The 27,258-nt window shown below is 53.4% G+C and overlaps 1 protein-coding gene across 1 annotated transcript; it reads left to right on the plus strand.

The window, feature by feature from the left end:
- Positions 1-1,193: 1,193 nt before the first annotated feature.
- Positions 1,194-26,121, plus strand: CD101 (CD101 molecule). Its single transcript, XM_054166142.1, is given in 9 exon segments — positions 1,194-1,230; positions 2,850-3,242; positions 6,337-6,753; positions 7,937-8,320; positions 10,736-11,119; positions 12,024-12,428; positions 17,717-18,121; positions 20,855-21,235; positions 25,925-26,121. Coding segments are annotated over 9 exon segments (3,003 nt in total).
- The last annotated feature ends 1,137 nt before the right edge of the window (positions 26,122-27,258 follow it).

Genomic DNA, 27,258 nt, shown 5'->3' on the forward strand with positions numbered 1-27,258 from the left:
TCCAGGCTGCCACGTGAATCAGTTCATTAAACAGGGAAAGGAGAGCCCTTGTGTTTGTTTTGCTTCATTACATGAAGCTTGTTCCCTCAAGGAGTCCCATGGGATCGAGTGAAAGGATTTGTTTTATGCTTGGTTTTGCTTGTGAATCCCTGAGCTAATTTAGTCATTCACTCCAGCAGCAGGGTGGGAGCAGCGTGGCTCAGGGGGAAATGCTTTGTGCCACCCTTCTTTCTGGGCAAAAAAACCCCAACCAACAATCAAACACCGCCTCCCCCCCCCCCCCCATCTAACCAACCGAGAAACCTCCAGGCAAAAAACTAACCATAACTGATAGAAACCCTCCCCAAGCCCCCCAGACAAACCCTGTCAGAGAGCACCTCTGGTTTAAGCCCTGCAGCAGTGTTTGACTGCATGCCTGAGAGCCTGAGTTTCCCCCTGCCCAGGATGTGTCCCTGGTACCTGCCATCAGAGAGGCAGTGTGCCCCAGGCCATGCAGTGCCAACAACATGATGCCACATGGCAACCGATGCCACCATAGTGCTTGCCGCTGGGGCTGTGGGCTCCTGGCCTCAGCCCTCCCAGTGCCTCCCTGTGGTCTTCCTGCCCCTGTGAGTAGCACTGGTCTGGGACCCCTGGCATCCTGCCCCATGGTGTGCTATGGAGAGACACTCCACTCAGGGTGTCCCACTGCACCTCAAGGCAGAGCTTGCTCCTCAGGGAGCAATGTGCAACTCCAACCTATACCTAAGGCATCATGCTGCTGTCTGAAGCTGTGAAAATACATAGCTGGGAGGAGCTTCAGCCCTTGGAGTCTGCCCATATCCCTCCTTGGGAGCAAACTACTCCATGCAACAAAGTCATGAGGCTGAGGATGAGCCTCTGAATGACTGTCAGGCACAAAGCCACAGCAGGTAGTGCCGGGTACCTGGCACGCACAGAGCAGCAGGAAGGGTCTTGAGCATCGCCCCTGCCCAGGTGGCGTGGGGATGGGGTGCCACTTGTCACCTCCCAGAGGCGTGTAACTACTTGGTTCCCACTCCCCAGCATCTCCCCACCCTTTCTAAGCAGAGGAAACCACGTATGTGGGGCAACTTCCTCCCAGCTGCTTTCAAACCAGCAGAGTGGCTGTCACCATCACCCATGAGAGCCTTCCACCACCCCTCTGGGAGAGGACCCAAGCACAGCCGTTCCCCATGGGGCTGGCGAGGTGTCTGGCAGCTGCCTTCCTTTCTTCTCCTCCTCCTGGGTGAGTGCCCTGCCTGGTGGTGGGAGCTTTCCTGGGGTTAGGTGAGGGGGAAGTAAAGGACCCTCTTGGGGCAGGCAGGTGGCTTAATGGAGTGCCTTGCTGGAGCTGCAGGGCCCAGCAGGGCCCCCCTGAGGCAAGTGCTGCTCTGGCTCAGTGGCCATGGGCAGAAGTGCAATGGCACGTTCCTTCTGGCACTGAGGTTTCTCTCCAAAGCCACAGCCTGGACCTTAGCAAGGTTTTGATGAGGGGATGTGCATGCCTCCGTTTTGTGGCTGTGTGGGGTAGGTACAGAGGGGGTTACCTCACCTTCCCTTGAGAGAGCTTTTTGAGGCTGTCTTGGGCTGTGCTGCCACTAGCTCTCTTTCCTGGCTTTGTCTCCATGGTTGTGTTTTGACTCAGTGCCCACATCCTGCGAGCATTTTGCTGGGTGTGCATGCTGGGCACCAGAGCAGAGCAAGTACCACCCCTAGGACCTCTCTGGGAGAGGAGAGTGCACAGGTGGCCATCACCTCCCAGATACTTTGCAGGCAGAAATGAAGGGAGGCTTTGATGCCTCCAGGTGCCCTCTGCCTTCAGGGGAGCTTTTGCTGGCCCCCTCTCCCATGCCCTCCCCAATTTCTGCCCACGGACCACCTCTGCAGCATGCAGTCTGCCAGTTCCCTCTGCTGTCCTGTGTCCATTGGCTTCTGCATTCTATCTCCTTCTGTGGTATCAGTCAGCTCTGGTACCTGCTCCCTTTCCCCACAAGTCTATGCAGGACCTGAGTGCTTGGTCCTCTTGATTTTGACGCACCACAGACTTCCTCTGCCTGGTTGTTCTCTCTGAAGAGCTGGCTGAGAGATGCTCTCCAGCCATGAACAGGCTTGACAGCCCTCTGGCCATGATGCTCTGGCCTCTCTTGTGTGACCCACAGTATGCTAAGAGACAAAGTTTGGAGGCCCATTGTTACAAGATCTACTCTTATAATTCACAGAATCATAGAATCAATAAGGTTGGGAAAGACCTCAAAGATCATCAAGCCCAACTTGTCACCCAACACCTCATGACTACTAAACCATGGCCCCAAGTGCCACGTCCAATCCCTTTTTGAACACCTCCAGGGATGGGGACTCCACCACCTCCCTGGGCAGCACATTCCAACAGCTAACAACTCTTTCTATGAAGAACTTTCTCCTCACCTCCAGCCTAAACTTCTCCTGGCACAGCTTGAGACTGTGTCCTCTTGTTCTGGTGCTGGTTGCCTGGGTGTGGCCTTGCCCCCATCTGAGCTCTTAACTCCCAGTTAAGGCTTAAACCACCACACTGGGAGAAGAGACCAACCCCCACCTGGCTACAACCTCCCTTCAGGGAGTTGGAGAGAGCAAGAAGGTCTGCCCTGAGCCTCCTCTTCTCCAGGCTAAGCAACCCCAGCTCCCTCAGCCTCTCCTCACAGGGCTGTGCTCGAGGCCTCTCCCCAGCAAGGGGTGCTTCAAAGAATTGAGGCTGCACAGTAATTCTTTCCAGTGCTATGTTGTAGTCCCCTGCATGGCCAGATCCACTGCTGCTTTGGGTAGCACATGCCGCCCTTGGGTGCCATCTGCTCCCGTAAACACCACACGTGCCGATTGTTTGCTGGTAGGTTTCGGCACTGGCCAGCGGGTGGTGACTGTTCAGAAGGGACCTCTCTACCGTGTGAGGGGGTCCCACGTCACGCTGTGGTGCAAGGTGAGCGGCTACCAGGGACCAGCTGAGCAGAACTTCCAGTGGTCCATCTACCTGCCCTCCGCCCCGGAGCGGGAGGTGCAGATCGTCAGCACCGTGGACCCCTCCTTCCCCTACGCCATCTACACCCAGCGCGTGCGCAGCCGAGGGATCTATGTGGAGCGAGTGCAGGGGGACGCCGTCCTGCTGCACATCACCGAGCTGCAGGAGCGGGATGCGGGCGAGTACGAGTGCCACACGCCCAACACCGACGAGAGGTACTTCGGGAGTTACAGCGCCAAGACAACGCTTTCCGGTGGGTCCTGACAGAGCCCTTGCTCAGCAGGGTGCAGGCAGGTTGCTGCCGCCCCCACCTTTGCCCTGGGAGGAAATGCTCATCTCTAGGTCTCTGACAGAGGGGCAGCTGGGAAAAGGAGTGATTAATGGGACTGGAGGGCACAAAGTTTCCTTCCCTCCCCACTGAGGGATTGCTACCCTACTTCTGAGTGGCCAAGTTAGGGATGCCCAGATGCCCCCTTGCAGGTAACTCTGGCTGTTGCTTCCAAGACACGGTGTCACTAAGGTTGGAAGAGACCTCAAAGATCATCAAGTCCAACCTGTCACCATAGACCTCATGTTAGACCATGGCACCAAGTGCCACGTCCAATGCCCTCTTGAACACCTCCAGGGATGGTGACTCCACCACCTTCCTGGGCAGCACATTCCAATGACGAACGACTCGCTCAGTGAAGAACTTTCTCCTCACCTCCAGCCTAAACCTCCCCTGGCACAGCTTGAGACTGTGTCCCCTTGTTCTGGTGCTGCTTGCCTGGGAGAAGAGACCAACCCCTTCCTGGCTACAACCTCCCTTCAGGTAGTTGTAGACAGCAATGAGGTCACCCCTGATCCTTCTCTTCTCCAGGCTAAGCAACCCCAGCTCCCTCAGCCTCTCCTCACAGGGCTGTGCTCAAGGCCTCTCCCCAGCCTTGTTGCCCTTCTCTGGACACCTTCAAGTGTCTCAATGTCCTTCTTAAACTGAGGGGCCCAGAACTGGACACAGGACTCAAGGTGTGGCCTAACCAGTGCAGAGTCCAGGGGCACAATGACCTCCCTGCTCCTGCTGGCCACACTATTCCTAATGCAGGCCAGGATGCCATTGGCCTTCTTGGCCACCTGGGCACACTGCTGGCTCATGTTTAGGCAGCTGTCAATCAGCACCCCCAGGTCCCTCTCTGTTTGGCAGCTCTCCAGCCACTCTGACCCCAGCCTGTAGCTCTGCCTGGGGTTGCTGTGGCCAAAGTGCAGCCCCTGGCACTTGGACTTGTTGAGTGCCATCCTGTTGGACTCTGCCCATCTGTCCAGTCGGTCGAGGTCCCTCTGCAGAGCCTTTCCACCCTCTAACTGACCAACATCTGCTCCTAACTTGGTGTCATCTGCAAACTTGCTGATGACTGACTCAATCCCCTCATCCAGATCATCAATGAAGATGTTAAAGAGGATGGGGCCCAGCACTGATCCCTGGGGCACACCACTGGTGCCTGGCTGCCACCTGGCTGTGGCACCATTCACCGCCACTCTCTGGGCTCAGCCTCCAGCCAGTTCCTAACCCAGCACAGAGTGCTGCTGTCCAAGCCAGGGGCTGACAGCTTAGCCAGCAGTTTGCTGTGGGGGACTGTGTCAAAGGCCTTGCTGAGGTCCAGGCAGACCACATCCACAGCCTCCCCACATCCACCAGGCAGTCACCTGAGCATAGAAGGAGATCAGGTTGGAGAGGCAGGACCTGCCCCTCCTAAATCCATGCTGGCTGGACCTGAGCCCTTGGCCATCCTTCAGGTGCGCAGTTATTGCCCCCAGGATAATCTGCTCCATCACTTTCCCTGGCACTGAGGTCAGGCTGCCAGGCCTGGAGGTTCCAGGTTCCTCCATCCGTCCCTTCTTGTGGACGGGGACCACATTGGCCAGTTTAGGACAGGACAAGGGAAGGGAGAGGAAGCCTCTGCTGCCTCACAGCCTGGTGTTCACTTCAGCTACTGCAGTGGTGTGATGATTTAGCCCACACACACCACCACAACTCGGCTAGGCACAGTCAGAGGAGCGAATGTAGCTGTATTCTGCAAGCAATAATGACATGCAATGACTATGTACAAAAATATACAGCACTTGCAATATCATACAAGAATTGGCAGGAAAGAACACAACACAGAAATCCTCCTCGCAGGAGGATTCCACCTCGAGTTCCCCCCAACCTCTCCCCCCTTCCCTTTCCCCTCCAGTTAATTAGATGAAAAGAGGAAAGGAGAAAAACATTAGAAGAAGTTCAGTTAGCTTAAAGCAGTTGTTAAGGAGTTAGCTGCTTATCTTATCAGTTTCTGGCCAGGGTCAGCATGCCTGCCAAGAGAAAAGACAGAAGATAGAGAGAGTGAGAGAAAAGAATGTGAGAGAGATTTGCTGTGGTACATCTCACATCTGACCAATGAAATTCCTTTAGAGTTAATCTTTGTTTTCCTTTTTACACCCAAACATTCAGCTAGAGAATTCTGCAGCTATCCTTTTCTTAAAGGCACAGCCTAAACTGTCACAGCTACTGACACAGCCTCCACATTTCACAGCCAGGCACTTGGGACAGCAGGACTTTTCGGTCACTGTGCGTTCGCTGTTGATGTCCTCTCAGGGCAGGGTGCGGGACTTGACCCAAGCAGGACACCCACAGACAAAGGGTCTTGCAGAGCCCTGGGAGAGGGAAGGCAACCTGGTGGAAAGGCAAACTGAAAGGCCCTACTGTGAGGCAGCCATATCAACGTGGTGGTATGGTACTTCCACTTTGGTATTTGCTCCTGCTGCCTCCTGCATTCTGGTGTCATACAGAACTGCACTTCGCATCGTGGGGTGCTGGATGTCAGTCTCTTTAGGGCTGCCTAATTAATACTGTCTGTAGTTTGACTGAAGAGGCTGTTGCAGAGATATTCACCATGCTTTCTTCCCTGCTGTGGTTTTAATCACTTCATGCCTTGGCATAGGCTGATGGAGGCCTTGCCAGGACACAGTCTCAGGCTGTGTCAGGGGAGGTTTAGGCTGGAGGTTAGGAGGAAGTTTTACACAGAGAGAGTGATTGCCCATTGGAATGGGCTGCCCAAGGAGGTGGTGGGGTCGCCGTCGCTGGGGGTGTTCAGGGCGAGGCTTGACAGGATGCTTGGTTGCATGGTTGAGTTGATTGGGTGGTGTTGGATGATAGGTTGGACACGATGATCTTGAAGGTCTCTTCCAACCTGGTTTATTCTAATCTATATTGCTCCTATGTCGACAGATCCCTTGGGGCCTGGCTATGGTTTTGGAGTGGCAGGTTGCCAGTTGAGGCCAAGAGATGATTTTTTCCCCATGTTTTCCACTCTCTTTTTTCTCCCTGTGCTCAGTGATTGCAGACACCCTCTCAGCTTCCATGGCACCCCAGGTCCTCACCCGCACTGAAGGGGACATGGTGGAGCTCACCTGTGAGGTGTCCAAGTCCACTGCCCAGCACACACACCTCTCTGTTGGCTGGTACCATCTTCAGGGAGTAGGAGAGCACCATGCTGAGGAGGTCCTCACCCTCTCCAAGGACTTTGTTTTGAGCCCAGGGCCATCTTACCTGCAGAGGTTTCTGGCCGGAGACGTGCGGCTGAACAAGGTTGGGAAAGCCACATACAAGCTCTTCATCTCAGGAGTGCAGCTGCGTGACCAGGGGCAGCTGTACTGTGAGGCAGCTGAGTGGATTGAGGATCCTGATGAGACATGGAAGGACATCTCCCACAAGCAAACAGGGAGGACTTCACTAGTGGTCATGAGTTGGGGTAAGGCCCTTGCAAACGCACAGGTTCGCTTCAACTACTTTGTGCATATAAGGCTCTAGAGCAGCAGCCTTCAGTGGCTCTTGCCTGCCTCTACGGCAGCCCAGGGTCCCACCTGTGGGTCTGGCTACTTCCTGTGGGCACTGAGGGCAGGAAACTAGGCTTGAGGCCACAGCAACCCCTGGTTCAGGAGCTGTTGGTGTTTCTTGCTTTGGAGGTTCATGGAGGGGAATCTGAAATGCCAGCAGCGACGATGCAACCCTGTGAGGTTTTAGCAGAGAGAACAACACGTGCCCACAGCAGGCTGGCTCCTTGGCAATGTTAAGCTCCAGCATGCAGAAAACCTCAATTGTTGGATTGTTTTGAGGGTCTCACGGCCTCAGGACCTGAGATAGATAACAGTCAGCTGCCTGCCACGGTGCCTCAGTCATGTGCACTGTGGGATACAAGGACACGCTGCGTGTGCTGCATGGCTCTGACGCCTGCTGGAGATAGCTTGTCTGTCTGTGCCATCATGAGTCTGCTGCCCTCCAGAGCAATGGGTGTTGGGTTTTAGACTATCTCTTGTGTCTTCTCCTAAGTGGTTCATATATGGTGGCACTAGGACTGTGAGTCAGACTGTGCTTTGAAGTGAGTACACCATGCTCCTGAATTATGCTGTAGGAAAACATATTAGGTGTTTAGAGAGAGGAGACTTAGGCCTCCTACTGTGTGTGGAATGGATTAAAGTAGGGAAGTTTGAAAAATAGCCCTTTGTCAGTGCTGCCCATCCACCCCTGCTCTACTCAATCTCTGCCAGGCACCTCCTGTTCCCTCTGGCATCACCCAAGGCCTCAGGGTTAGGCCAGCACTCAGTTCAGGGGACTGAGTTGGGCAGGGGGTGACTGTGGCCTAAGGCTGTCCCAGTGGGTGCTCTGCTCTGGGGGATTTAGCTGCTGTGACAGGGGGGAGCTCAGCTCCTCACGACTCTGACTCTTCCTTCACCTGCAAGTGTTGATTAGTGCCTGGAGCTAGCAACCATCTCCCCATGGGCAAAATTTCCATTTTTGTTGCTTTTCTTATGAAAGAAAATGTTTGAGTAGAGCATTCCCTCCCATTTCCCCCTGGGGAGCCACTGGTGCTGCCAGGAGGGTGGGAAACATGGGCAGGGCCACCCAGCACCTGCTGTGCTTTTGATTGCCCACAGGCAGAGACCTCTCGGTGGACATTGCTGCTGCCCAAAGCTCCCTCTCTGAAGGTGATGCCTTGCAGCTCCATTGCACAGTGGGATCCCAGGAGAGCAGCAGCAGGCACTTCCAAGTGCTTTGGCTCCTTGATGGCGTGGAAGTGGCCAGGGTGGACCCCAAGGGCGTATTGGTCTGGGAGGAAGAATATGAGAAGAGAGCCAAGCTGGGGCAAGTACAAGCAGTCAAGCAAAGCAATATGGTTTATGTCCTCACCATCTCTGAGGTGGGGCTGAAGGACAATGGTGTGTACCAGTGCTCTGTGTCTGAGATGAGCGCTGCTGGAGACTTTCACAGCATCCAAACGAATCTGTCGTCAGGCATCCAAGTCAACGTGAAGCCAAAAGGTGAGTGAATCCTAATGGCTGCTCCTCTGGGAGCACCTGCACTGATCCCTGACTGGAGAATGCTTCAGGTCTGGCCTCATCTCAACAGGGGCAGCACACTTGCTCGCAGCAAGAGTGTAAATGCACCACAGGGCTCTTTGGCAGACAAGACTGGGAAAAGCACTTGTTCTGGCAAACATTACAGTATCACAGGATCACTAAGGTTGGGAGAGACGTTGAGGATCATCAAGTCCAACCTGTCTCCACAGACCTCATGACTAAACCATGGCACCAAGTGCCACATCCAATCCCCTCTTGAACACCTCCAGGGATGGTGACTCCACCACCTCCCTGGGCAGCACATCCCAATGACGAATGACTCGCTCGGTGAAGAACTTTCTCCTCACCTCGAGTCTAAACCTCCCCTGGCACAGCTTGAGACTGTGTCCCCTTGTTCTGGTGCTGGTTGCCTGGGAGAAGAGACCAACCCCCACCTGGCCACAACCACCTTTCAGGTAGTTGTAGAGGGCAATGAGGTCTGCCCTGAGCCTTCTCTTCTGCAGGCTAAGCAACCCCAGCTCCCTCAGCCTCTCCTCACAGGGCTGTGCTCAAGGCCTCTCCCCAGCCTTGTTGCCCTTCTCTGGACACATTCAAGTGTCTTGATGTCCTTCCTAAACTGAGGGGCCCAGAACTGGACACAGTACTCAAGGTGTGGCCTAACCAATGCAGAGTCCAGGGGCACAATGACCTCCCTGCTCCTGCTGGCCACACTATTCCTAATACAGGCCAGGATGCCATTGGCCCTCTTGGCCACCTGGGCACACTGCTGGCTCGTGTTTAGGCAGCTGTCAATCAGCACCCCCAGGTCCCTCTCTGTTTGGCAGCTCTCCAGCCACTCTGACCCCAGCCTGTAGCTCTGCCTGGGGTTGCTGTGGCCAAAGTGCAGCCCCTGGCACTTGGACTTGTTGAATGCCATCCCGTTGGACTCTGCCCATCTATCCAGTCGGTTAAGGTCCCTCTGCAGAGCCCTTCAGCCCTCTAACTGACCAACATCTGCTCCTAACTTGGTGTCATCTGCAAACTTGCTGATGACTGACTCAATGCCCTCATCCAGATCATCAATGAAGATACTAAAGAGGAGATCAGGTTGGAGAGGCAGGACCTGCCCTTCCTAAATCCATGCTGGCTGGACCTGAGCCCTTGGCCATCCTTCAGGTGCGCAGTTATTGCTGCCAGGATAATCTGCTCCATCACTTTCCCTGGCACTGAGGCCAGGCTGACTGGCCACATCATTAGCATGATGTGCAACAGCTGTCAACAAAGTGCAAACCTTTAGCTCAGTCTCTTTGCAGTAAGTTTTGGGGCAAATAGGTAAAGTTCAGGGGAAGCTAGGTCCTCTGGTGTCTTTGGTACAGAAAATGGTGAGCAATGCCTGTTGCTACTCCTGGAGATGCTAAGCTGACCCAGCAGAGCAGGCACTTTTGGGCAGTGGTGGTGGTGGTGAGAGGTCATTGGTGTTTTCCCCAGGGTGTTCTCCCTGTTTTGCAGGGATGACTTGTGAGAAACCCCTCTAAAAAAGATGTGCAGGAGACTCTTGGTTTCCTTCTCACAGCTAGATGATTACTATTCTGATGTATCAGGAGCTGTCTATTGGGACTCTCTTTGAGTCCTGTGTCCAGTCCTGGGCCCCTCAGTTTAGGAAAGATGTTGAGTTGCTGGAAGGTGTCCAGAGAAGGGCAACAAAGCTGGGGGGGGGTTCTGGAGCACAGCCCTGTGAGGAGAGGCTGAGGGAGCTGGGGTTGCTTAGCCTGGAGAAGCGGACACTCAGGGAAGACCTTATTGCTCTCTGCAACTCCCTGAAGGGAGGTTGTAGCCAGGTGGGGGTTGGTCTCTTCTCCCAGGCAACCAGCACCAAAACAAGAGGACACAGTCTCAAGCTGCACCAGGGGAAGTTTAGGCTGGAGGTGAGGAGGAAGTTCTACACAGAGGTGATTGCCCATTGGAATGGGCTGCCCAGGGAGGTGGTGGAGTCCCCATGCCTGGAGGTGTTTAGGAAGAGCCTGGATGAGGCACTTGGTGCCGTGGTTCAGTTGATGAGATGGTGTTGGGTGATAGGTTGGACTTGATGATCTCGGAGGTCCTTTCCAACCTGGTTAGTTCTGTATTCTGTATTCCTTAAGTATTTCTTTATGTATCAGTGTCTGAGGAAATGCATTAAAGAAAAACAAACCAACCAACCAACCAAAACCCTGAAACAAAACAACCACAAAGTCCTCTCCAAAGTTTTAAGACAAGGCTGACTGAGAGTTTTAGATCATTCCTTTCCTTTTCAGAAGCCAGGGTTTATCTAGCCTCCTCCTTTAATGGCAGAGTATGCCTGGCTTGCTTTGAGGAGCACAGCCATGTCCCCTCCCACGCAGTAACTGTCGTTTGCAGAGAGCCGCCTGCGCCTCTCCGTGTCCACCGGCACTCCGCAGGTCGTGGCTGGAGATGCTTTGACCCTCCTTTGTGAGGTGCAAGGAGCGACCAGCCCTGTGTCCGTGCAGTGGTGGCACCTGCCACCGGAGCACCCAGGAGCCCGGGTGCTGGTGGCCACCATGGAGCGGGACGGCACCCTGAGCCTGGGCAGCACCTACCGGGACAGCAGGACGCGGGGAAGCCTCCGGCTGGAGAAAGCGAGCTCCGGCGCCTTCACCCTGGTGATCCCCAGCACGCTGGGTGAGGGCGACGGCGGCCGGTACCGGTGCACAGCGACAGAATGGTTCCGAGGCCAGAGCTGGACAGAGGAGGGGGAGACATCAGTGAGAGTCATCCCCATGGGTAAGTTGAGCCACCCCTACCTCTGGTCTGTCAGAATGGCCACCCTGGAGGCAGGCTGGAGAGGCCAGTGGACACTTGTCAGTAGGATGGAGGTCTTCTGTGCCGTGACCTCTGTTGCCGGTGTAGGGTGACCTGACAATGAGAGATTTTGTGACGGACAAGTGGGACACAATGTCTAGAGTGTCCAGAGAGCTAAAAGGCAGTGGCTTACTCAGCAGGTCATTCTGACTGTCTCCTTCTCTTGAAATACAAAACATCTATTCTAGCTGCATAATTACTTACAGTAATTAAGCTCAGCAAAGGCACTTGTGGAGCTGCATGATGGCCCTTGTCAAAGATACACCTCTGGTCTATCTAATTGCTTCTCCTGCCTTCCTGTTTGAGCACAGAGCCATTAACCTCCCCAGCATGCAATTCCCCCACTGCTGCTTCTTTTGATTGCTGGAATGGTTGCCTTTATGGGGAGGCAGCTTTTAGCTGTGTTTTGAGGTATTTTACCTTTTTTACTGCTGTGCTGTGTGCCTGAGAGCACCAGTTGGGCTCAGGAGTCATTAGGCTTGTGTGGAGGGTGAAAAGAAACAGCTAACAGGGCAGCAGCATCAGTAGAGCATTGCTGGCTCCCTGCTGTGGGGTGGGACTAGATCCTGAAAGAGAGGGTACTCAAGGTTGCCATAGGGGGAATGGAGAGTGGGGGTATGGGGTATGAGAGGGCCAGGTGCCATGCCAGGCTGGAAGAGCACAGTGCAACTCGAAGGAGAACAGCACCAGCAGAGGAGCAGCAGGGCTGCTGGCTGCCATGGGGCTGAGGTGGCTGGGACAGTGGGGCTGGTGCTGCTCGGGAAGGGTGGTGACAAGGGGCAGGATTTCTGTCCCAGCACCAAGGGCTCTGTCTCCTCCTGAGCAGGTCTTGGTCTGCAAGCCACGCTGAGAAGCAGGATTGCCACCGTCACGTGCGGGAAGAGTTTTGAACTTGTCTGCCAAGTGAGCGCCAACTACAGCCTCAAAGAAGTGCCAGTGTCTGTGGGGTGGTTCTTCCAGCCCAGCCCTCCCACTGGCCTCTACCATGAGCTGGGCCAGGTCTTTCCCAGTGGTGCTGTGGCCTGGGGGGCAGCACAGCCACACTTCCAGGGTAAAGCCCAGCTGGTGAAGACTGCTACCTCCTTTAGGCTACACATCCACAATGCCATGGCCGCTGACGAGGGAACGTACCGGTGCGAGGTGGAGGTCTGGAGGAGGAGTACTGTGCCACTGGGGCAGCCTGCAGCCACCACCAGCTCCAATGCCGTAGGGATAAAGGTGGTGTTGCCAGGTAAGCAGCGCCATAGGCATGTCTTCAGCACAGATCTCTCCTTCTGCAACTTCAAATCAATCAAACGTGAGCAGGAGCAACCAGAACCACTGATGACCGGGGTGTCCCCAGTGGGCTCACCTTTCAGGGCCACATGAGATGGTGCTGCCTGTCCTGGCGCTTCCGCAGCTCCTTATGATGTTCTTGGAGGCGAATGTGGTGCTGGGGAGTGGCAAGGTCAATTTGTTTGCAAATTATGCCAAGCATATAGGAAGCAGCCTTGCTGCTAGGGTTCAAGCCTTGCTTCTGGAAAGTAGTAGTCCCTTCCAAGGAGCCCAGTTGAATGCTGGAGGTGTGAGGTGCCTCACATGGTGTGGGCTTGCAGGGGTTGGAGGGTGATGGAGAGAGACCAGCCCCTAAAGCTGGTATGAGGGTATGTCTGTGTCCCCCTGAGCTTCCCTTGGCATGTTTGAGGTGCACTGAGAAAGCACCAGGGCTCTCTGCCAGGCTGGGAGCCAGCACTGAGCTGCAAGGTGCTAGGGGCTCTGTGTGGAGGTATTTCCTCCCAGGCACAGCTGGACGGCACAGCCAGGGGACCTGCCCAGGATTCCCTTTTATGGGCACCTCTGCAGGCAGTGTCTGTGTTGCCACGGTGCCTGCCAGCATTGTGCAGGGAGTCTTGTCCTCTTATGGAAGAGAGATGTTGCAAAGGCACCACAGCCTCTGCCAGCCAGCCTGCTGTGTGCCTGCTCCCCACCACCCCTGGCAGCAGCATGGTGTTGGCTCATCCTGCGCACGCCTGGGGCTGCTGGGGGAACTGAAGGGCTCGTTATGTCCAAAACCCCTGACTCTGGGGAGGCAAGTGTAAGGATGTGGCTGGTTATGTCCCCCCTCGTGTCTGTTCTGCCAGAAAAGGAGAGTTCTTACTCTTTCTTCATGCATTAGGTGCTCCTTCCTCTAATCCCTGAAACTGTGGGCTCACACCCCAGCAAACTGAAATGAAGCATTTTCTGTGGGGTTTTTCATCTGATGGGATTGTGGTAGCATAAACTGACACATTTCCTTCCCTATTCTGTCTGGTTTCCATGGTGCTCTCCCTCCTGCTCCACTGCTGCTCTTCTCTTCTTGTGGTGGGTTGAAAATGCCTCCCAACATTAAATTGGCCAGAGCAGCTCAGCTGGAAGCAAATGGAGCTGTATTTACAAGCAAAACTACCATCTAGCATGAAGTGCAATGGATATGTGCAAGTACACAGTGTTTGCAGTATTTACAGATAGGTACAATTCATAAACAGCACAGGAACCCCCCTGGACACAGAGCAGGGGAGCTGCAATGACTTCTCCAATTCCTGCCCACTCCTAACCCCCCTGCACACAAAGAGGGACAAGAGAAAAGAGAGCAGAGAGAAGTTGTTGTTAATACCAGTCACAACAAAGCAGTGCAGCCAAGGCCAAGCAGAAGTGAGTTACTCTCCCAGAGTGAAGGAGCAAAAAAAGAAGATAGTTTATATTACTGGCTTTAGAATCCTAGAATCAACGAGTTGGAAAAGACCTCAGAGATCATCAAGTCCAACCTGTCACCCAACACCTCATGACTACTAAACCATGGCTTCAAGTGCCACATCCAATCCCCTCTAAAACACCTCCAGGGATGGTGACTCCACCACCTCCCTGGGCAGCACATTCCAATGGCCAAATACTCTTTCAGTGGTGAACTTTCTCCTCACCTCCAGCCTAAACCTCCCCTGGCACAGTTTGAGACTGTGTCCTCTTGTTCTGCTGCTGGTTGCCTGGGAGAAGAGACCAACCCCCACCTGGCTACAACCTCCCTTCAAGTAGTTGTAGAGAGAAAGAGGTCTGCCCTGAGCCTCCTCTTCTCCAGGCTAAACAACCCCAGCTCCCTCAGCCTCTCCCCACAGGGCTGTGCTCCAGGCCTCTCCCCAGCCTTGTTGCCCTTCTCTGGACACGTTCAAGAGTCTCAATGTCCTTCCTAAACTGAGGAGCCCAGAACTGGACACAGTACTCAAGGTGTGGCCTAACCATGATGAGCACAGGGCACAATGACTTCCCTGCTCCTCTGGCCACACTATTCCTGATCCAGGCCAGGATGCCATTGGCTCTCTTGGCCACCTGGGCACACTGCAGGCTCATGTTCAGCCTCCTGTCAACCAGTCCCCCCAGGTCCCTTTCTGCCTGGCTGCTCTCCAGCCACTCTGACCCCAGCCTGTGGCACTGCATGGGGTCGTTGTGGCAAATGTGCAGCACCTGGCACTTGGGCCTGTTAAATGCCATCATTTAGTCCATTATCTCTCCAATTGGATTGTTTAGAACTATCATTGTTTCACTTTTCACACCCAAGAGGTTTGAGGTGAGGAGAAGGTTCTTCCCAGAAAGAGTAATTGGCCATTGGAATGTGCTGCCCAGGGAGGTGGTGGAGTCACCATCACTGGAGGTGTTCAAAAAAGGGTTGGACATGGCACTTGAAGTCATGAGGTGTTGGGTGACAGGTTGGACTTAATGATCTCTGAGGTCTTTTCCAACCTTATGGATTCTGTGATTCTACCCAGAGGAGATAGTAGCAATGGAGCAGTGAGATATTACAGCATTTGCCTCCATATGTGTTGCAGGTGTTACTGGGTACTGTACAGATGGTGGGAACTGGGAGGGGGTGATGTGCAATGGGAGGCAGCTGCTTGCTCTAGTGCTGTCTCCCTGGGAAATGCAGCTAGAGGCAGTGAAGGATATTGGGAAGTAAGTCTGGGAAGGAAGCTGGCTCTAGCAGCAATGAGGTGAGGCAAAGCTGCAGAAAATTAAGCTGCAAATCATGACAATCACCAGCCTGTTTCTTCCTATATAAAACCTAATGTCTGAAGCCTACAGAGCTGCTGGGGCTCTTGACTTTTGCTTCAGCCCTTGCTTTACCACTCGGTGTCAGGTGGTGCTGTAGGAGTTGAAACGCCGCTGTGGCTCTGGATCTGTCTGAAGACAAGAGGGAGATGTGTGCAAGGTCATAACATGAGGTGAAGGGAGACAGAGCTTTTCCAGTTCTGGCTTCTTAAGTAGTTCAGCATCTAGCTCTTGGTGGACTCCCATCATTAGTGCCCTGGACAGCCAGCTGCTGCCCAGCCCTAGAGGGGACGCTCCCTGAGTGCAGCTGCCTGTGGTGTCAGCAGGCAGGGCTCACAGGGAGCTGGGCAGCAAGAGGCTCAGCTCGGTTAACCAAATTGAAAATGAAAGGAAGACAGCACCACATCCTTCTGTGCCAGAGGAAGAGGGAGGCAGCTGCTCTGCCCTTTTCAGTAACTGATCTTTAGCAGTAAGGAGAAGAGACCTGGGGTTGGAGCAAAGGAGCTTTGCACCTAGTGCTTGAGGTGATCTTCTCCGAGAGCACAACAGCAGTTTTCTCATTGAAATCAAGTGCTCACAGCAGTGACTCCCATGGCTCCTCTTTAAGCTCCAGTAGCATTTTGTACCTCAGTGGGTGCCAGACCCACTGGTGAGAGGCCCATGCCTCAGGCAGTTTGCTGTCTTCTGTGCTGGAAGCCTCTCTGGGTGTGGGGAAAGACCCTGGGTTTTACTGGCCTGCCCCTGACTACTGGACTGCTGCTCAGAGGCGCTCAGGTGGAGGCAGGCACACGTTTTGGTCTGGCATAGCCCCACAGCTGACTTCCCTGAAGCTCCTTTTTGCTGGGAGAGGTGACAGAACTATTTGTGATGAGTGGTGGAGCTGCTCTGCCAGCGTGGTCTCCCTGGTAGGTGTGACTGGGGATGGCACATAAGGAAAGCCATCCCTGACATCTGTCTGCTCCTCTCCTGTGGCCTTTGAAAAGGGAGTAAATTCTTCAGTTGAAATACTGTGGTATTTTTTCTTTCCCTTTCTCAGAGCTCACTTCTAGGCTCCTGAATAAAGCTCCTGGACTTGAGCAGGCTGAGTGATACTCTCCTGTACTGAGCAGCTGAAGTTAACAGCCAAGTGTTTTGTTTTCTCCATGGTGATCAGTTCACCGATTGCTTCCCCTCAGGGATGCACCACGGAGGAGAGGGCCCTGCTGGCCTGCTGCTGAGAGCACGGGGCTGAGACGCTCTGCAGGAGCATCTCTGCATGACTTCTGCAGCCTGTCCCCTAACCAGGGAGCTTGGTTGCCCCCAGCCTCTGTGGCACAGGGTGTTCTGCTGCCCTGCTCATACAGAAGGAAAATGCCAAGAATGGAAACTCAGCCTGCAGTCCCTTAAAACCCTGATGGTGTCTTGTGCTGAGTGATTTGTGTCTACCAACAGGCAGCTTTCTGTGTGTGCTTCTTCACCTCACTGCTGTCCCCACCTGACAGAGACGGTGTCTCAGCATGGAGGGGAGGGCTGAGGGGAAATGCAGGTGGTTGGAGGCCCATGGAAGGAACTAGTTTGCAGCTTTGCTGCTTCTGGAGGAGAGGGGGTAATGTACAGTAGGGGGTAATGTACAGTAGTTGATTAGTTTGGTTGAATAATAGGTTGGACGTGATGATCTTGAAGGTCTCTTCCAACCTGATCTGGTCTGGTCTATTCTATTCTGTTCTGTTCTATTCTATTCTGGTCTATTCTATTCTATTCTATTCTGTTCTGTTCTGTTCTGTTCTGATCTGATCTGTTCTGTTCTGTTCTGTTCTGTTCTGTTCTAAGGGGGTCCCTCAAACCAGGAGCAACACAGGAGCAGTGGGAATAACTCTGTACTCTGGCAGGGGGACAGCACCACAGCTCTCCTGAGCTGCTCAGCACTAAGCTGAACAATTTCTGGGTGTAATGGCAGCAGATGTTCAGGGCTGTGTTCCAGGCCTTTTGATTAACAACCACAGCAAACCCTAAGATGGTGACTGCTAGTGAACCTCACGCAGGCTCTGTAGTCAGTCTGAGACACTTGTTCACAGCCTCCCAAGCTGTGGGCTGGCTTTGTCACTTAGGTGTGAGCCTGTTAACAGAAGCAGTGGTAGACACACACATTGCTTCAGACAGACACTTTACCACCAAGCTCTATCACAGTGGCTGTCTCCATCTCTCTGTTCCTGCCCCATGGTCCCTCAGGTGCTTCCTCCCTCCACTACTGCCCTGCCCAGTAGCACCCCTCCATAGTTGATATAAGGCTGTGTGGGTTTACTCTTTTCTTCCTTTCCCCATTCCCCTTGCTCCATCATCCCCTAAAGGGTCTTTTTCCTCTGAGCAGCCTCGTTGTCCTTCCTCTTTCAGCAGACCTCTCAGACCAGCCTTGTTCCTCCCCTTGCCAGCATCCAGGTGTTGGCAGCTGAAGCCAGCCTGATGGCTCTGTCTCTGCATTCTCAGAAAGCAAGCTTCGGGTGGCTGCGACGGAGAGCTCTGTGGAGACTGCTGCCGGTGCTGACACAGCCATTGAGTGCAGAACCCTCTCTGCCCACAACAATTCTCAGCTGGCTGTTACCTGGTACCTCCTACCTCCTCCAGGAGGGGCACCCCCCCTGCAAATCCTGAGGGCTGACTACAGCAGCGTGCTGGAATACGGGGCTGAGTTCAGATCTCCTGCGCAGAAGTCTCGGTTCCTGAGCCAGAGAGTGTCCAGCTCTGCCTTCTGGCTGCAGATACTCTCTGCAAGGCCCAGGGACCAGGGCAGGTACTACTGCGTGGTGGAGGAGTGGCTGTGGCTGGGTGATGGCTGGTACCAGCTCGGAGAGGCAGCGTAGGGAAGGACCATGCTGCAGCTGAAGCTCCCAGGTGAGCAGACAGCTCTCTTTTGTAGAGGTGCCTCTGGAGAAAGGTGGATCCCCTTATGCTGGAGCCTCCACCAGGCCTCCCCTGAGCCAGCAGGCCTTAGCAGAAGCAGCAGTTCCAGCACTGCATCTGACTTCAGGATGCAGGAGAGCTGGGATTGTTTAGCCTGGAGAAGAGAAGGCTCAGGGGTGACCTCATTGCCCTCTACAACTACCTGAAAGGTGGTTGTGGACAGGAAGGGGTTGGTCTCTTCTCCCAGGCAACCAGCACCAGAACAAGGGGACACAGTCTCAAGCTGTGCCAGGGGAGGTTTAGACTCGAGGTGAGGAAAAAGTTCTTCACCGAGCGAGTCGTTCATCATTGGGATGTGCTGCCCAGGGAGGTGGTGGAGTCACCGTCCCTGGAGGTGTTCAAGAGGAGATTGGACGTGGCACTTGGTGCCATGGTCTAGTCGTGAGGTCTGTGGAGACAGGTTGGACTTGATGATCCTTGGGGTCTCTTCCAACCTTAGTTATACTGTGATACTGTGAAACGTTAGGGGAAACAGAGAATGAGGAGGATTTACCACATCCTCCAAAAGTAACCAGGCTGGTATTCTTGCCACTGGCAGATGATGTCTAAGGCTACATACGAAAGTCAGTTATAGCTTTTACAGACTACAGAACACAGAATTAACCAAGTTGGAAAAGACCTTCAAGATCAAGACCAACACCATCTGATCAACTAAACCAGGGCACCAAGTGCCTCATCCAGGCTCTTCTTAAACACTTCCAGTGATGGTGACTCCACCACCTCCCTGGGCAGCACATTCCAATGGCCAATCTCTCTTTCTGTGAACAATTTCTTCCTAACATCCATCCTAAACCTCCCCTGGCACAGCTTGAGACTGTGTCCTCTTGTTCTGGTGCTGGGTGCCTGGGAGAAGAGACCAACCCCCACCTGGCTACAACCTCCCTTCAGGGAGTTGTAGACAGCAAGAAGGTCTCCCCTGATCCTCCTCTTCTGCAGGCTAAGCAACCCCAGCTCCTTCAGCCTCTCCTCCCAGGGCTGTGCTCCAGGCCCCTCCCCAGCTTCATTGCAGCAACTCAGCATCTTTCCTAAACTGTGGGGCCCAGAACTGGACACAGGACTCAACCAGTGCTGAGCACAGGGCACAATGACCTCCCTGCTCCTGCTGGCCACACTATTCCTGATGCAGGCCAGGATGCCATTGGCCCTCTTGGCCACCTGGGCACACTGCTGGCTCATGTTCAGCCTACTATCAACCAGTCCCCCCAGGTCCCTTTCTGCCTGCTCCCTCCAATGCATGGTCCACTTGGCTGGTTGCACAGTGCTACGAACAGAGCTCCTATGCTAGTGCTCCTGAGCATCCTGAAGCAAGGTGGTCAGTTTTCCTTAGCCTACAGCACATTGCTGCTGAGAACAAGGCTGTGGACCCAGCTGCCTCCAGATTAGGCACTGCAGCACTGGTGTGCATGATGGGTCTGTGTGGCTCTGTTCTTCTCTCTTAAAGCCTCATTTGGCTTATAGACTGCAGCCCTGAATGAAATGGATCAGAGAATTTCAGCTTCCTAAACAGCTTTTGGCCCAAAGGATGCCTTATCACTTACCTGGGGGTAATGGGAAGTGTTGCAGCAGAAGTTTGCAAACAGGGTCAGAGATGTTGGTGCCATGGACAGTGGCACTGAGTGCACCCTCAGCAAGTTTGCTGACAGCACCAAGCTGTGTGGTGCAGCAGACAGCTGGAGGGAAGGGATCCATCCAGAGGGACCTTGACAGGCTGGAGAGGTGAGCCCATGACAACCTCATGAGGTTCAGCAAGACCAAGTACAAAGTCCTGCATCAGGGTTGGGGCAATCCCAGGCACCAATATAGGCTGGGCAGCAACTGGCTTGAGAGCAGCCCTGAAAGAAAGGACTTGGGGGTGCTGGTGGATGAGAAGCTCCAGAGCCTGGGCTGCATCAAGAGAAGCATAGCCACAGGTCAAGGGAGGTGATTCTCCCCCTCTACTCTGTACTGGTGAGACCTCACCTAGAGTGCTGTGTCCAGTTATGGAGTCTCTATTACAGGAAGGATCTGGAGGTGCTGGAAGGTGTCCAGAGAAGGGCCACGAGGATGAGCAGAGGCCTGGAGCACCTCTCCTATGAGGACAGACTGAGGGAGTTGGGGTTATTCAGTTTGGAGAAGAGAAGGCTCTGAGGAGACCTTTTTGTGGCCTTCTGGTATCTGCAGGGGGCTACAAGAAAGCTGGGGAGGGACTTTGGAGGGTGTCAGGGAGTGACAGGACTGGGGGGAATGGAAAAAACTAGAAATGGGTAGATTCAGATTGGATGTTAGGAAGAAATTCTTCCCCATGAGGGTGGAGAGACACTGGCACAGGTTGCCCAGGGAGGTGGTAGAAGCCTCATCCCTGGAGGTTTTTAAGGCCAGGCTGGATGTGGCTCTGAGCAACCTGCTCTAGTGTGAGGTGTCCCTGCCCATGGCAGGGGAGTTGGAACTGGCTGATCCTTGAGGTGCCTCCCAACCCCAACAATTCTATGATGGTGAGGGGAGAAAGCATCCCAGGCAGAATGAGTCATGAGAGTAAGGGCCCTGTGAGTGTCCTGCTAAGGCTCTTGCCGAAGGCCATCCTAATCCCCAACCCTGAAGATTTCTCACTGCCTGCTGGTGCAGGCAGGAGCATTGCTGTGGCAGTGCGACACCACGACGTCTCCCTCTGCTTGCATCCCACCCCAGAGCGTCAGCTGCAGCTGGAGGAAGCAAACCACAGCATCTCAGCAAGGGAAGGCGAGGACGTGACGCTGCATTGCCTGCTGCGAGGCGCCCCCCTGCCCGCCGCCCACCTCTCTGCCGCCTGGTTTCGGGGCAAGGACAGGCTGCTCACCCTCCGGCGCGACGGCACCATCGAGTACCCCTGCGAGAGCCTGGCAGGGAGGCTGCACCTCCGCCGCCCTGCCGCCGGTGACTTCAGCCTGACCCTGAGCAGGGTGGAGGGGCACGATGCTGGGGTCTACCTCTGCCAGGTGGAGGAGTGGCAGGAGCTGGGCGAGGAGAAGGGCTGGGCTCTGCAAGCCTTGGCGCGCTCAGGCTACACCCAGCTCACTACCGTCCCGACAGGTAATGCTGCTGACTGTGGGGGGCTGCTCACCCCACGCCCATTCACCCTTATCCACACTGGGCTGTGGGGGTGTAGTGGGTTGAGCCTTAACTGGGAGTTAAGAGCTCAGATGGGGGCAAGGCTGAGAATCTCTCCCCTGCTCCCCTCTCCTCCCTCCCAACAGAGAGGACAAAAAGGAAAGGGAGGGAGCAAAGCCACCAAGCAATAATTTGGAGTCGGCCTGGAAGTAGGGTGGTGAAGAGTTTTCTTTAAACAATATATATGTAACAATAACAGGTAAGGTTCACAAGGGCAAGGAACAAGGATGGATGGGAGGAGGGAAAAAAACCAAGAATACAAAACCAGTCTCTCTCTGAAGAGACACAGAGGCAGCAGGGACAAGGATCAGGCCTGACCACGGGGCAGAAGAGCAGGAAGGTAGCTCTTGTCCAGGAGTGGCAGAAGCCAAAAGGAGAGCTAATGGCTGCAATGCCCTGCTTTTTATACCCTAGCTAGGCAGGGAGGGGGGAGTGGAACAGACTCAGTTTCCCGGGGGGAAAACACCCTGCAGGGAGGGCAAAGCACCCACAAGCCCTCCCCCCTGTTTTTTTTTTCAGGATGGGTGTTAACCCACCACAGAGGGGAGACAGTAGCAGCTCTCTGCTGGTGGTGCCAGCTGCAATGACAAGGATGCAGAGGGGTTCAGTGCTGGGGAGGTTGCCAGAGTTATATTGGGAACCAGGTGTGGTGGGTTAATGCCCTTCTCTGACAACTAAAAAACAAAGCAGTGTGGAGGGCTTGCAGGTACTTTAGCCTCCCTGCAGGGCGTCTTCCCCTGGGGAGCTGAGTCTGTTCCACTCCCCCCTCCCTGCCCAGCTAGGGTATAAAAAGCAGGACATTGTAGCTGTTGGCTCTCCTTTTGGCTCCTGCCTCTGCTGGATGAGAGCTGCTGCAGCTGCCCTCCTGCTCCTCAGCCACGTGGCCGGACCTGATCCTTCTCCCTGCTGCCTCTGCACCTCCTCAGAGAGAGACTGGTTTTGTATTATTCTTTCTTGTCCCCCTCCCATCCATCCTTGTTCCTTGCCCTTGTGAACCTTTCCTGTTATTGTTATATATATATATATAGTTTAAAGAAAATTCTTCATCTCTCTACTTCCAAGCCAACTCCAGATTATTGTTCAGTGGATTTGCTCCTTACCCTCTTTCTTCCCTCTCTGTTTGGGGGGAGGAGGGGGGAGTGGGGGAGAGATTCTCAGCCTTTCCCCCATCTGGGCTTTTAACTCCCAGTTAAGGCCCAAACCACTACACCAGGGAAGGGAGGGGAGCCCTTCAAAGGACACATGCTATGGGCCTGGTGGGAGGAGGCAATGAGATCCCATTTCCAGTGCTGTTGATCTGCCAGGGCTGAAACTCGGGTGCTTGCCATTGTAAACGTTGGAGGTGAGATACCCAGAGCTCCGACTGTGAGGCATGTGGTCCCAGCAACACCACCGAGTGCCCTTTGTCTCCGCAGCGCTTTGCAGCTGGTGAGCTCCCTGCTGGATTGTGGGCACAAACTCAGGTGCACCATTGTGACCTGAATTCTCATTCTTTTGAGGAAAAAAATCCTTGGTGTGTTTTGTTGTTGGTTTTTTTTTATGGCAAGCCATCTCCAGTGATGTCTCCACAAAGAGCCTCATCCTCTTGGCAGGAGCTGGGGTGCACGCTGTGGGCAAAGGCAGAGCTGGATTCTGCATGCAGAAGTTTGGATTGACAATAGGAAAGGTTTCAGCCAGATGCACTCAGTGGTTTTTAGGGGAGTAACAAGCAGTAAGAAGGTACCCTTGTGCTGCCTGCTTGGGGATATTGGAGGCTCAAATGACCCATGAGGAAGGAGAAATATGAGCTGTGAAAGCAATGGCGTTGCACCCAGCTGAGAGAATGCTGCAGTTCCTGTGCCTTCCTCTCTGTAGCTGCCATGCCCAAAGGCAGCCTGGGTGCCTGAGTGTGGTTATAGCTTCAGCAGCAATTACAAATGCTGACTGATGTGGTGGGACCTGTAGGGCCCTCCCTTGTGCCTGCTACTGGCACAGGCAGGCATGGAGCCCACTCTCACGCCGCTACGCCTTCAGCAGAGCTAATCTGGATTTAATTGCGCAGGGAAGAACTGACGGCGCTTTGTCTCCCTGCTGTTATGCTCCTGCTGCTGTCCATCACAGCTCCCTCTAGCTCTCAGATTTCTCCCTCATTAGCTCCCCCTGTCTCTTGTTACACATTACTGGTGCAGTAGCCATCGCTGAAATTGCTCAGGAGCTGCTGGAAACTTCTCCTCCAGCTTTTGTCTAAGTTGGTTTTGCCCATTGATTTTCGTGGTTTTCACAAAATCCAAGAGATTAACTGGCTGGGAGTTTGTGTCTGTGCTGCCCCAGCAATACAGACATGCCCCTTTGGCTCACAAATGGCAGTGCTCTGGAGTTCTCTGAGGGGCAATGACCTGTGCAGGTATACCCATAACCAAGAGTCGCTTGGGCTCTAACCCCTGATACTGCCTTTAGGTTAGCTCCCTAGTACAACAGTGTCCAGTTCTGAGTCCTTCAATGTAAGAAGGAGATTGAGACACTTGAATGTGTCCAGAGAAGGGCAAGGAGGCTGGGGAGAGGCCTTGAGCACAGCCCTGTGAGGAGAGGCTGAGGGAGCTGGGGTTGCTTAGCCTGGAGAAGAGGAGGCTCAGGGGAGACCTTCTTGCTGTCTACAAATACCTGAAGGGAGGTTGTGGGCAGGTGGGGGTTGGTCTCTTCTCCCAGGCAACCAGCAGCAGAACAAGAGGACACAGTCTCAAGTTGTGCCAGGGGAGGTTTAAGCTGGAGGTGAGGAGAAAGTTCTTCCCAGAAAGAGTAATTGGCCATTGGAATGTGCTGTCCAGGGAGGTGGTGGAGTCCCCATCCCTGGAGGTGTTCAAAAAGGGATTGGCTGTGGCACTTGGTGCCATGGTTTAGTTGATTAGATGGTGTGGGGTGATAGGTTGGACTTGATGATCTCTGAGGTCTTTTCCAACCTTATTGATTCTGTGATAGAGCCATTCATGTAGTGGGGTCTTCTCCCTGCTTTCCTGTGAGAGAGTAAATGCTACTTCCATCTATATGAATGAGGCCTGGAGCTTTCAAGGTAGCAAGGTAAAAAAGCCAATTTCACTATCAAGAGTATTTCCTAGGTTGGTTTGTCCCCTAAAGTCACACATACCCCACCAGGCTGTGTGCATCCCCCATGGACAGTTCAAAATCAGCAGACAGAATGGTTTTGCAGAGCAAGTGTAAAACATCTGCACATGGGTCTTGGGTAAAAAGAAGACAGGAGCAACACTTGGAGATGGATAAAACAGACCCAAAGGAGTTTATGTGACTACTCATGGTAGGCCAGGTGCATCTGGGGTCAGTTTGCAGTGTTAGAGCTGTGCATCTAGTGAGGAGATTTTGATGGCCAGGATTAAACAGTGGCCAGGGCAAAAAATGAGAGACTAGACTAGACTAGACTAGACTAGACTAGACTAGCATAGAATAGAATAGAATAGAATAGAATAGAATAGAATAGAATAGAATAGAATAGAATAGAATTAACCAAGTTGGAAAATACCTTCAAGATCATTGAGTCCAACCTATCACCCAACAGCATCTAATCAACTAAACCATGGCACCAAGTGCCTCATCCAGGCTCTTCCTAAACACTTCCAGTGATGGTGACTCTACCACCTCCCTGGGCAGCACATTCCAATGGGCAATCACTCTCTCTATGAAGAACTTCTTCCTCACCTCCAGCCTAAACCTCCCCTGGTGCAGCCTGAGTCTGTGTCCTCTTGTTCTGGTGCTGGTTGCCTGGGAGAAGAGACCAACCCCTACCTGGCCACAATCTCCCTTCAGGTAGTTGTAGAGAGCAAGAAGGTCTCCCCTGAGCCTCCTCTCCTCCAGGCTAAGCAAACCCAGCTCCCTCAGCCTCTCCTCACAGGGCTGTGCTCCAAACCCCTCCCCAGCTTTGCTGCCCTTCTCAGCAACACAACATCTTTCCTAAACTAAGGGAGCTGCAAATGAGACCTTCTCAGCTAGCAAGACTGATCAATCATGTTTTTTCTCAAGTACTCAGAGGGTCCTCCAGCAGTACAGAGAGCCTCCACTTCACCTGGAGAGCTGTCCTGTCGGAGCTGCCAGGGGCAGGGTTCACAGCTGCTGGCAGCTTGGTATGGCTGAAATAAGATAGCAAAGCAGCAGAAGCAAAGAGGGGCAGTTGTATGGGGGAGACAGGGACTCCTTGATCTGATTCTCTCTGCTTTCCCCTTGTCCCTCCTTGTGTGGTGGTGCAGCCACTGATACACTTCTACCTCCCCCTGCCATCACTGGTGCCTAGCAAGGACCCAGGACGTGAAGGATATCTGGCTTTTCCTTAGCGAGCCCAGGCTGGAATGGGTTAACTGAAGAGCCAAGCTGTTTCAGTTGGGAAATTGCAGCTGAACAAGATGGGGCTCTGTCTGACCTCCCAAAACAAGAAATTGAGGCAAATTGCCTGTTTTCTCCTTTTTCTCTCTCCCTTCTCCTCGGGTAGCCTCTATGAATTTTAAACAACTGGTAGCTGTTGAGGCTACCAGGGGGAAAGTGATAAGAAGATAACCTATGGAAACAGTAGGAGGGAAGCTCAAAACTACCTTCAGGCCTCACATTTATTTCCTTTTGTTTCCCCTCCAGAGTTAACTGCTTTGACTAGGATCTGCTCATCCCCACCGCTGCTGAACTTCATCCTAGCCTTACCACTGGTTCTGATCCTTCTCCTGGCCCTTGCTGTCTTCTGCTGGCACTTCAAATTCAGAAGAAACAAGAAGGGCAGCAGCACAGGAGATGAGCTGATGGAACTGCAAGGGGCTGGAGGGGTCAAGAAAGCTTAGCTGGCCGGTAACAGCAGATGTAACTTGAAGGAGCAGAGCTGGACAGCTGAGAAGGACCAACTGCTTGCAGGGGGGTGTGTTTTACTGGGGAATGGAATGGAATGGAGTAGAGTAGAGTAGAGTAGAGTAGAGTAGAGTAGAGTAAAGTAGAATAGAATAGAATAGACCAGGTTGGAAGAGACCTTCAAGATCATCGTGTCCAACCTATCATCCAACACCACCCAACCAACTAAACCATGGCACCAAGCACCCCATCAAGTCTCCTCCTGAACACCTCCATTGATGGTGACTCCACCACCTCCTCAGGCAGCCCATTCCAATGGGCAGTCTCTCTCTCTGTGTAAAACTTCCTCCTAACCTCCAGTCTAAACATCTCCTGGTGCAGCCTGAGACTGTGTCCTCTTGTTCTGGTACTGGTTGCCTGGGAGAAGAGACCAACCTCTGCCTGTCTACAACCCCCCTTCAGGTAGTTGTGGACAGCAATAAGGTCACCCCTGAGTCTCCTCTTCTCCAGGCTAAGATAGTAGCTCTTGCAATTAGTCCATTTAATTGCATGTTTACTTTTAATGGAACAAAGCAGCTTTGAGTTGTTTTCATAACAGGTGCTCTTCTCTCTGAGCTTAGGTACCCACTCATTTCACACTGTGTTCATTGTGGTATACTTGACACCCTTGCTGTGTGTGTCTCTCACTGTGGGTGGAAGTGGTGTCATTTCTCTACAAGGGTAAGGGAAAAAATCAGCTCTTTTTGAACTGCAGCACAAAAGTATCAAACTGTTACTCATTGTAGGTACTTGACAAAATCCATGTGATGTGCTGGCAGAAAAAAACAAACACAAACCAAACCCCAAAACAAAACCAGTGGCAGAGCTGGAAATGGATTATTAATGAAGGTGTTGCTCTTGCCTTTGGCCTTTGCTGGTGAAGCTCTCAGACACCTTGTTCTGAGAATTTCAAATACAGAATAAACCAGGTTGGAAAAGACCTTGGAGGTCATCAAGTCCAATCCATCACCCAACACCATCTAATCAACTAAGCCATGGCACCAAGGGCCTCATCCAGGCTCCTCTTAAACATCTCCAGTGATGGTGACTCCACCACCTCCCTGGGCAGCACATTCCCATGGCCAATCTCTCTT

This window comes from Dryobates pubescens, chromosome 12 (genome assembly GCF_014839835.1).
Source record: "Dryobates pubescens isolate bDryPub1 chromosome 12, bDryPub1.pri, whole genome shotgun sequence".
Lineage (NCBI taxonomy): Eukaryota > Metazoa > Chordata > Aves > Piciformes > Picidae > Dryobates > Dryobates pubescens.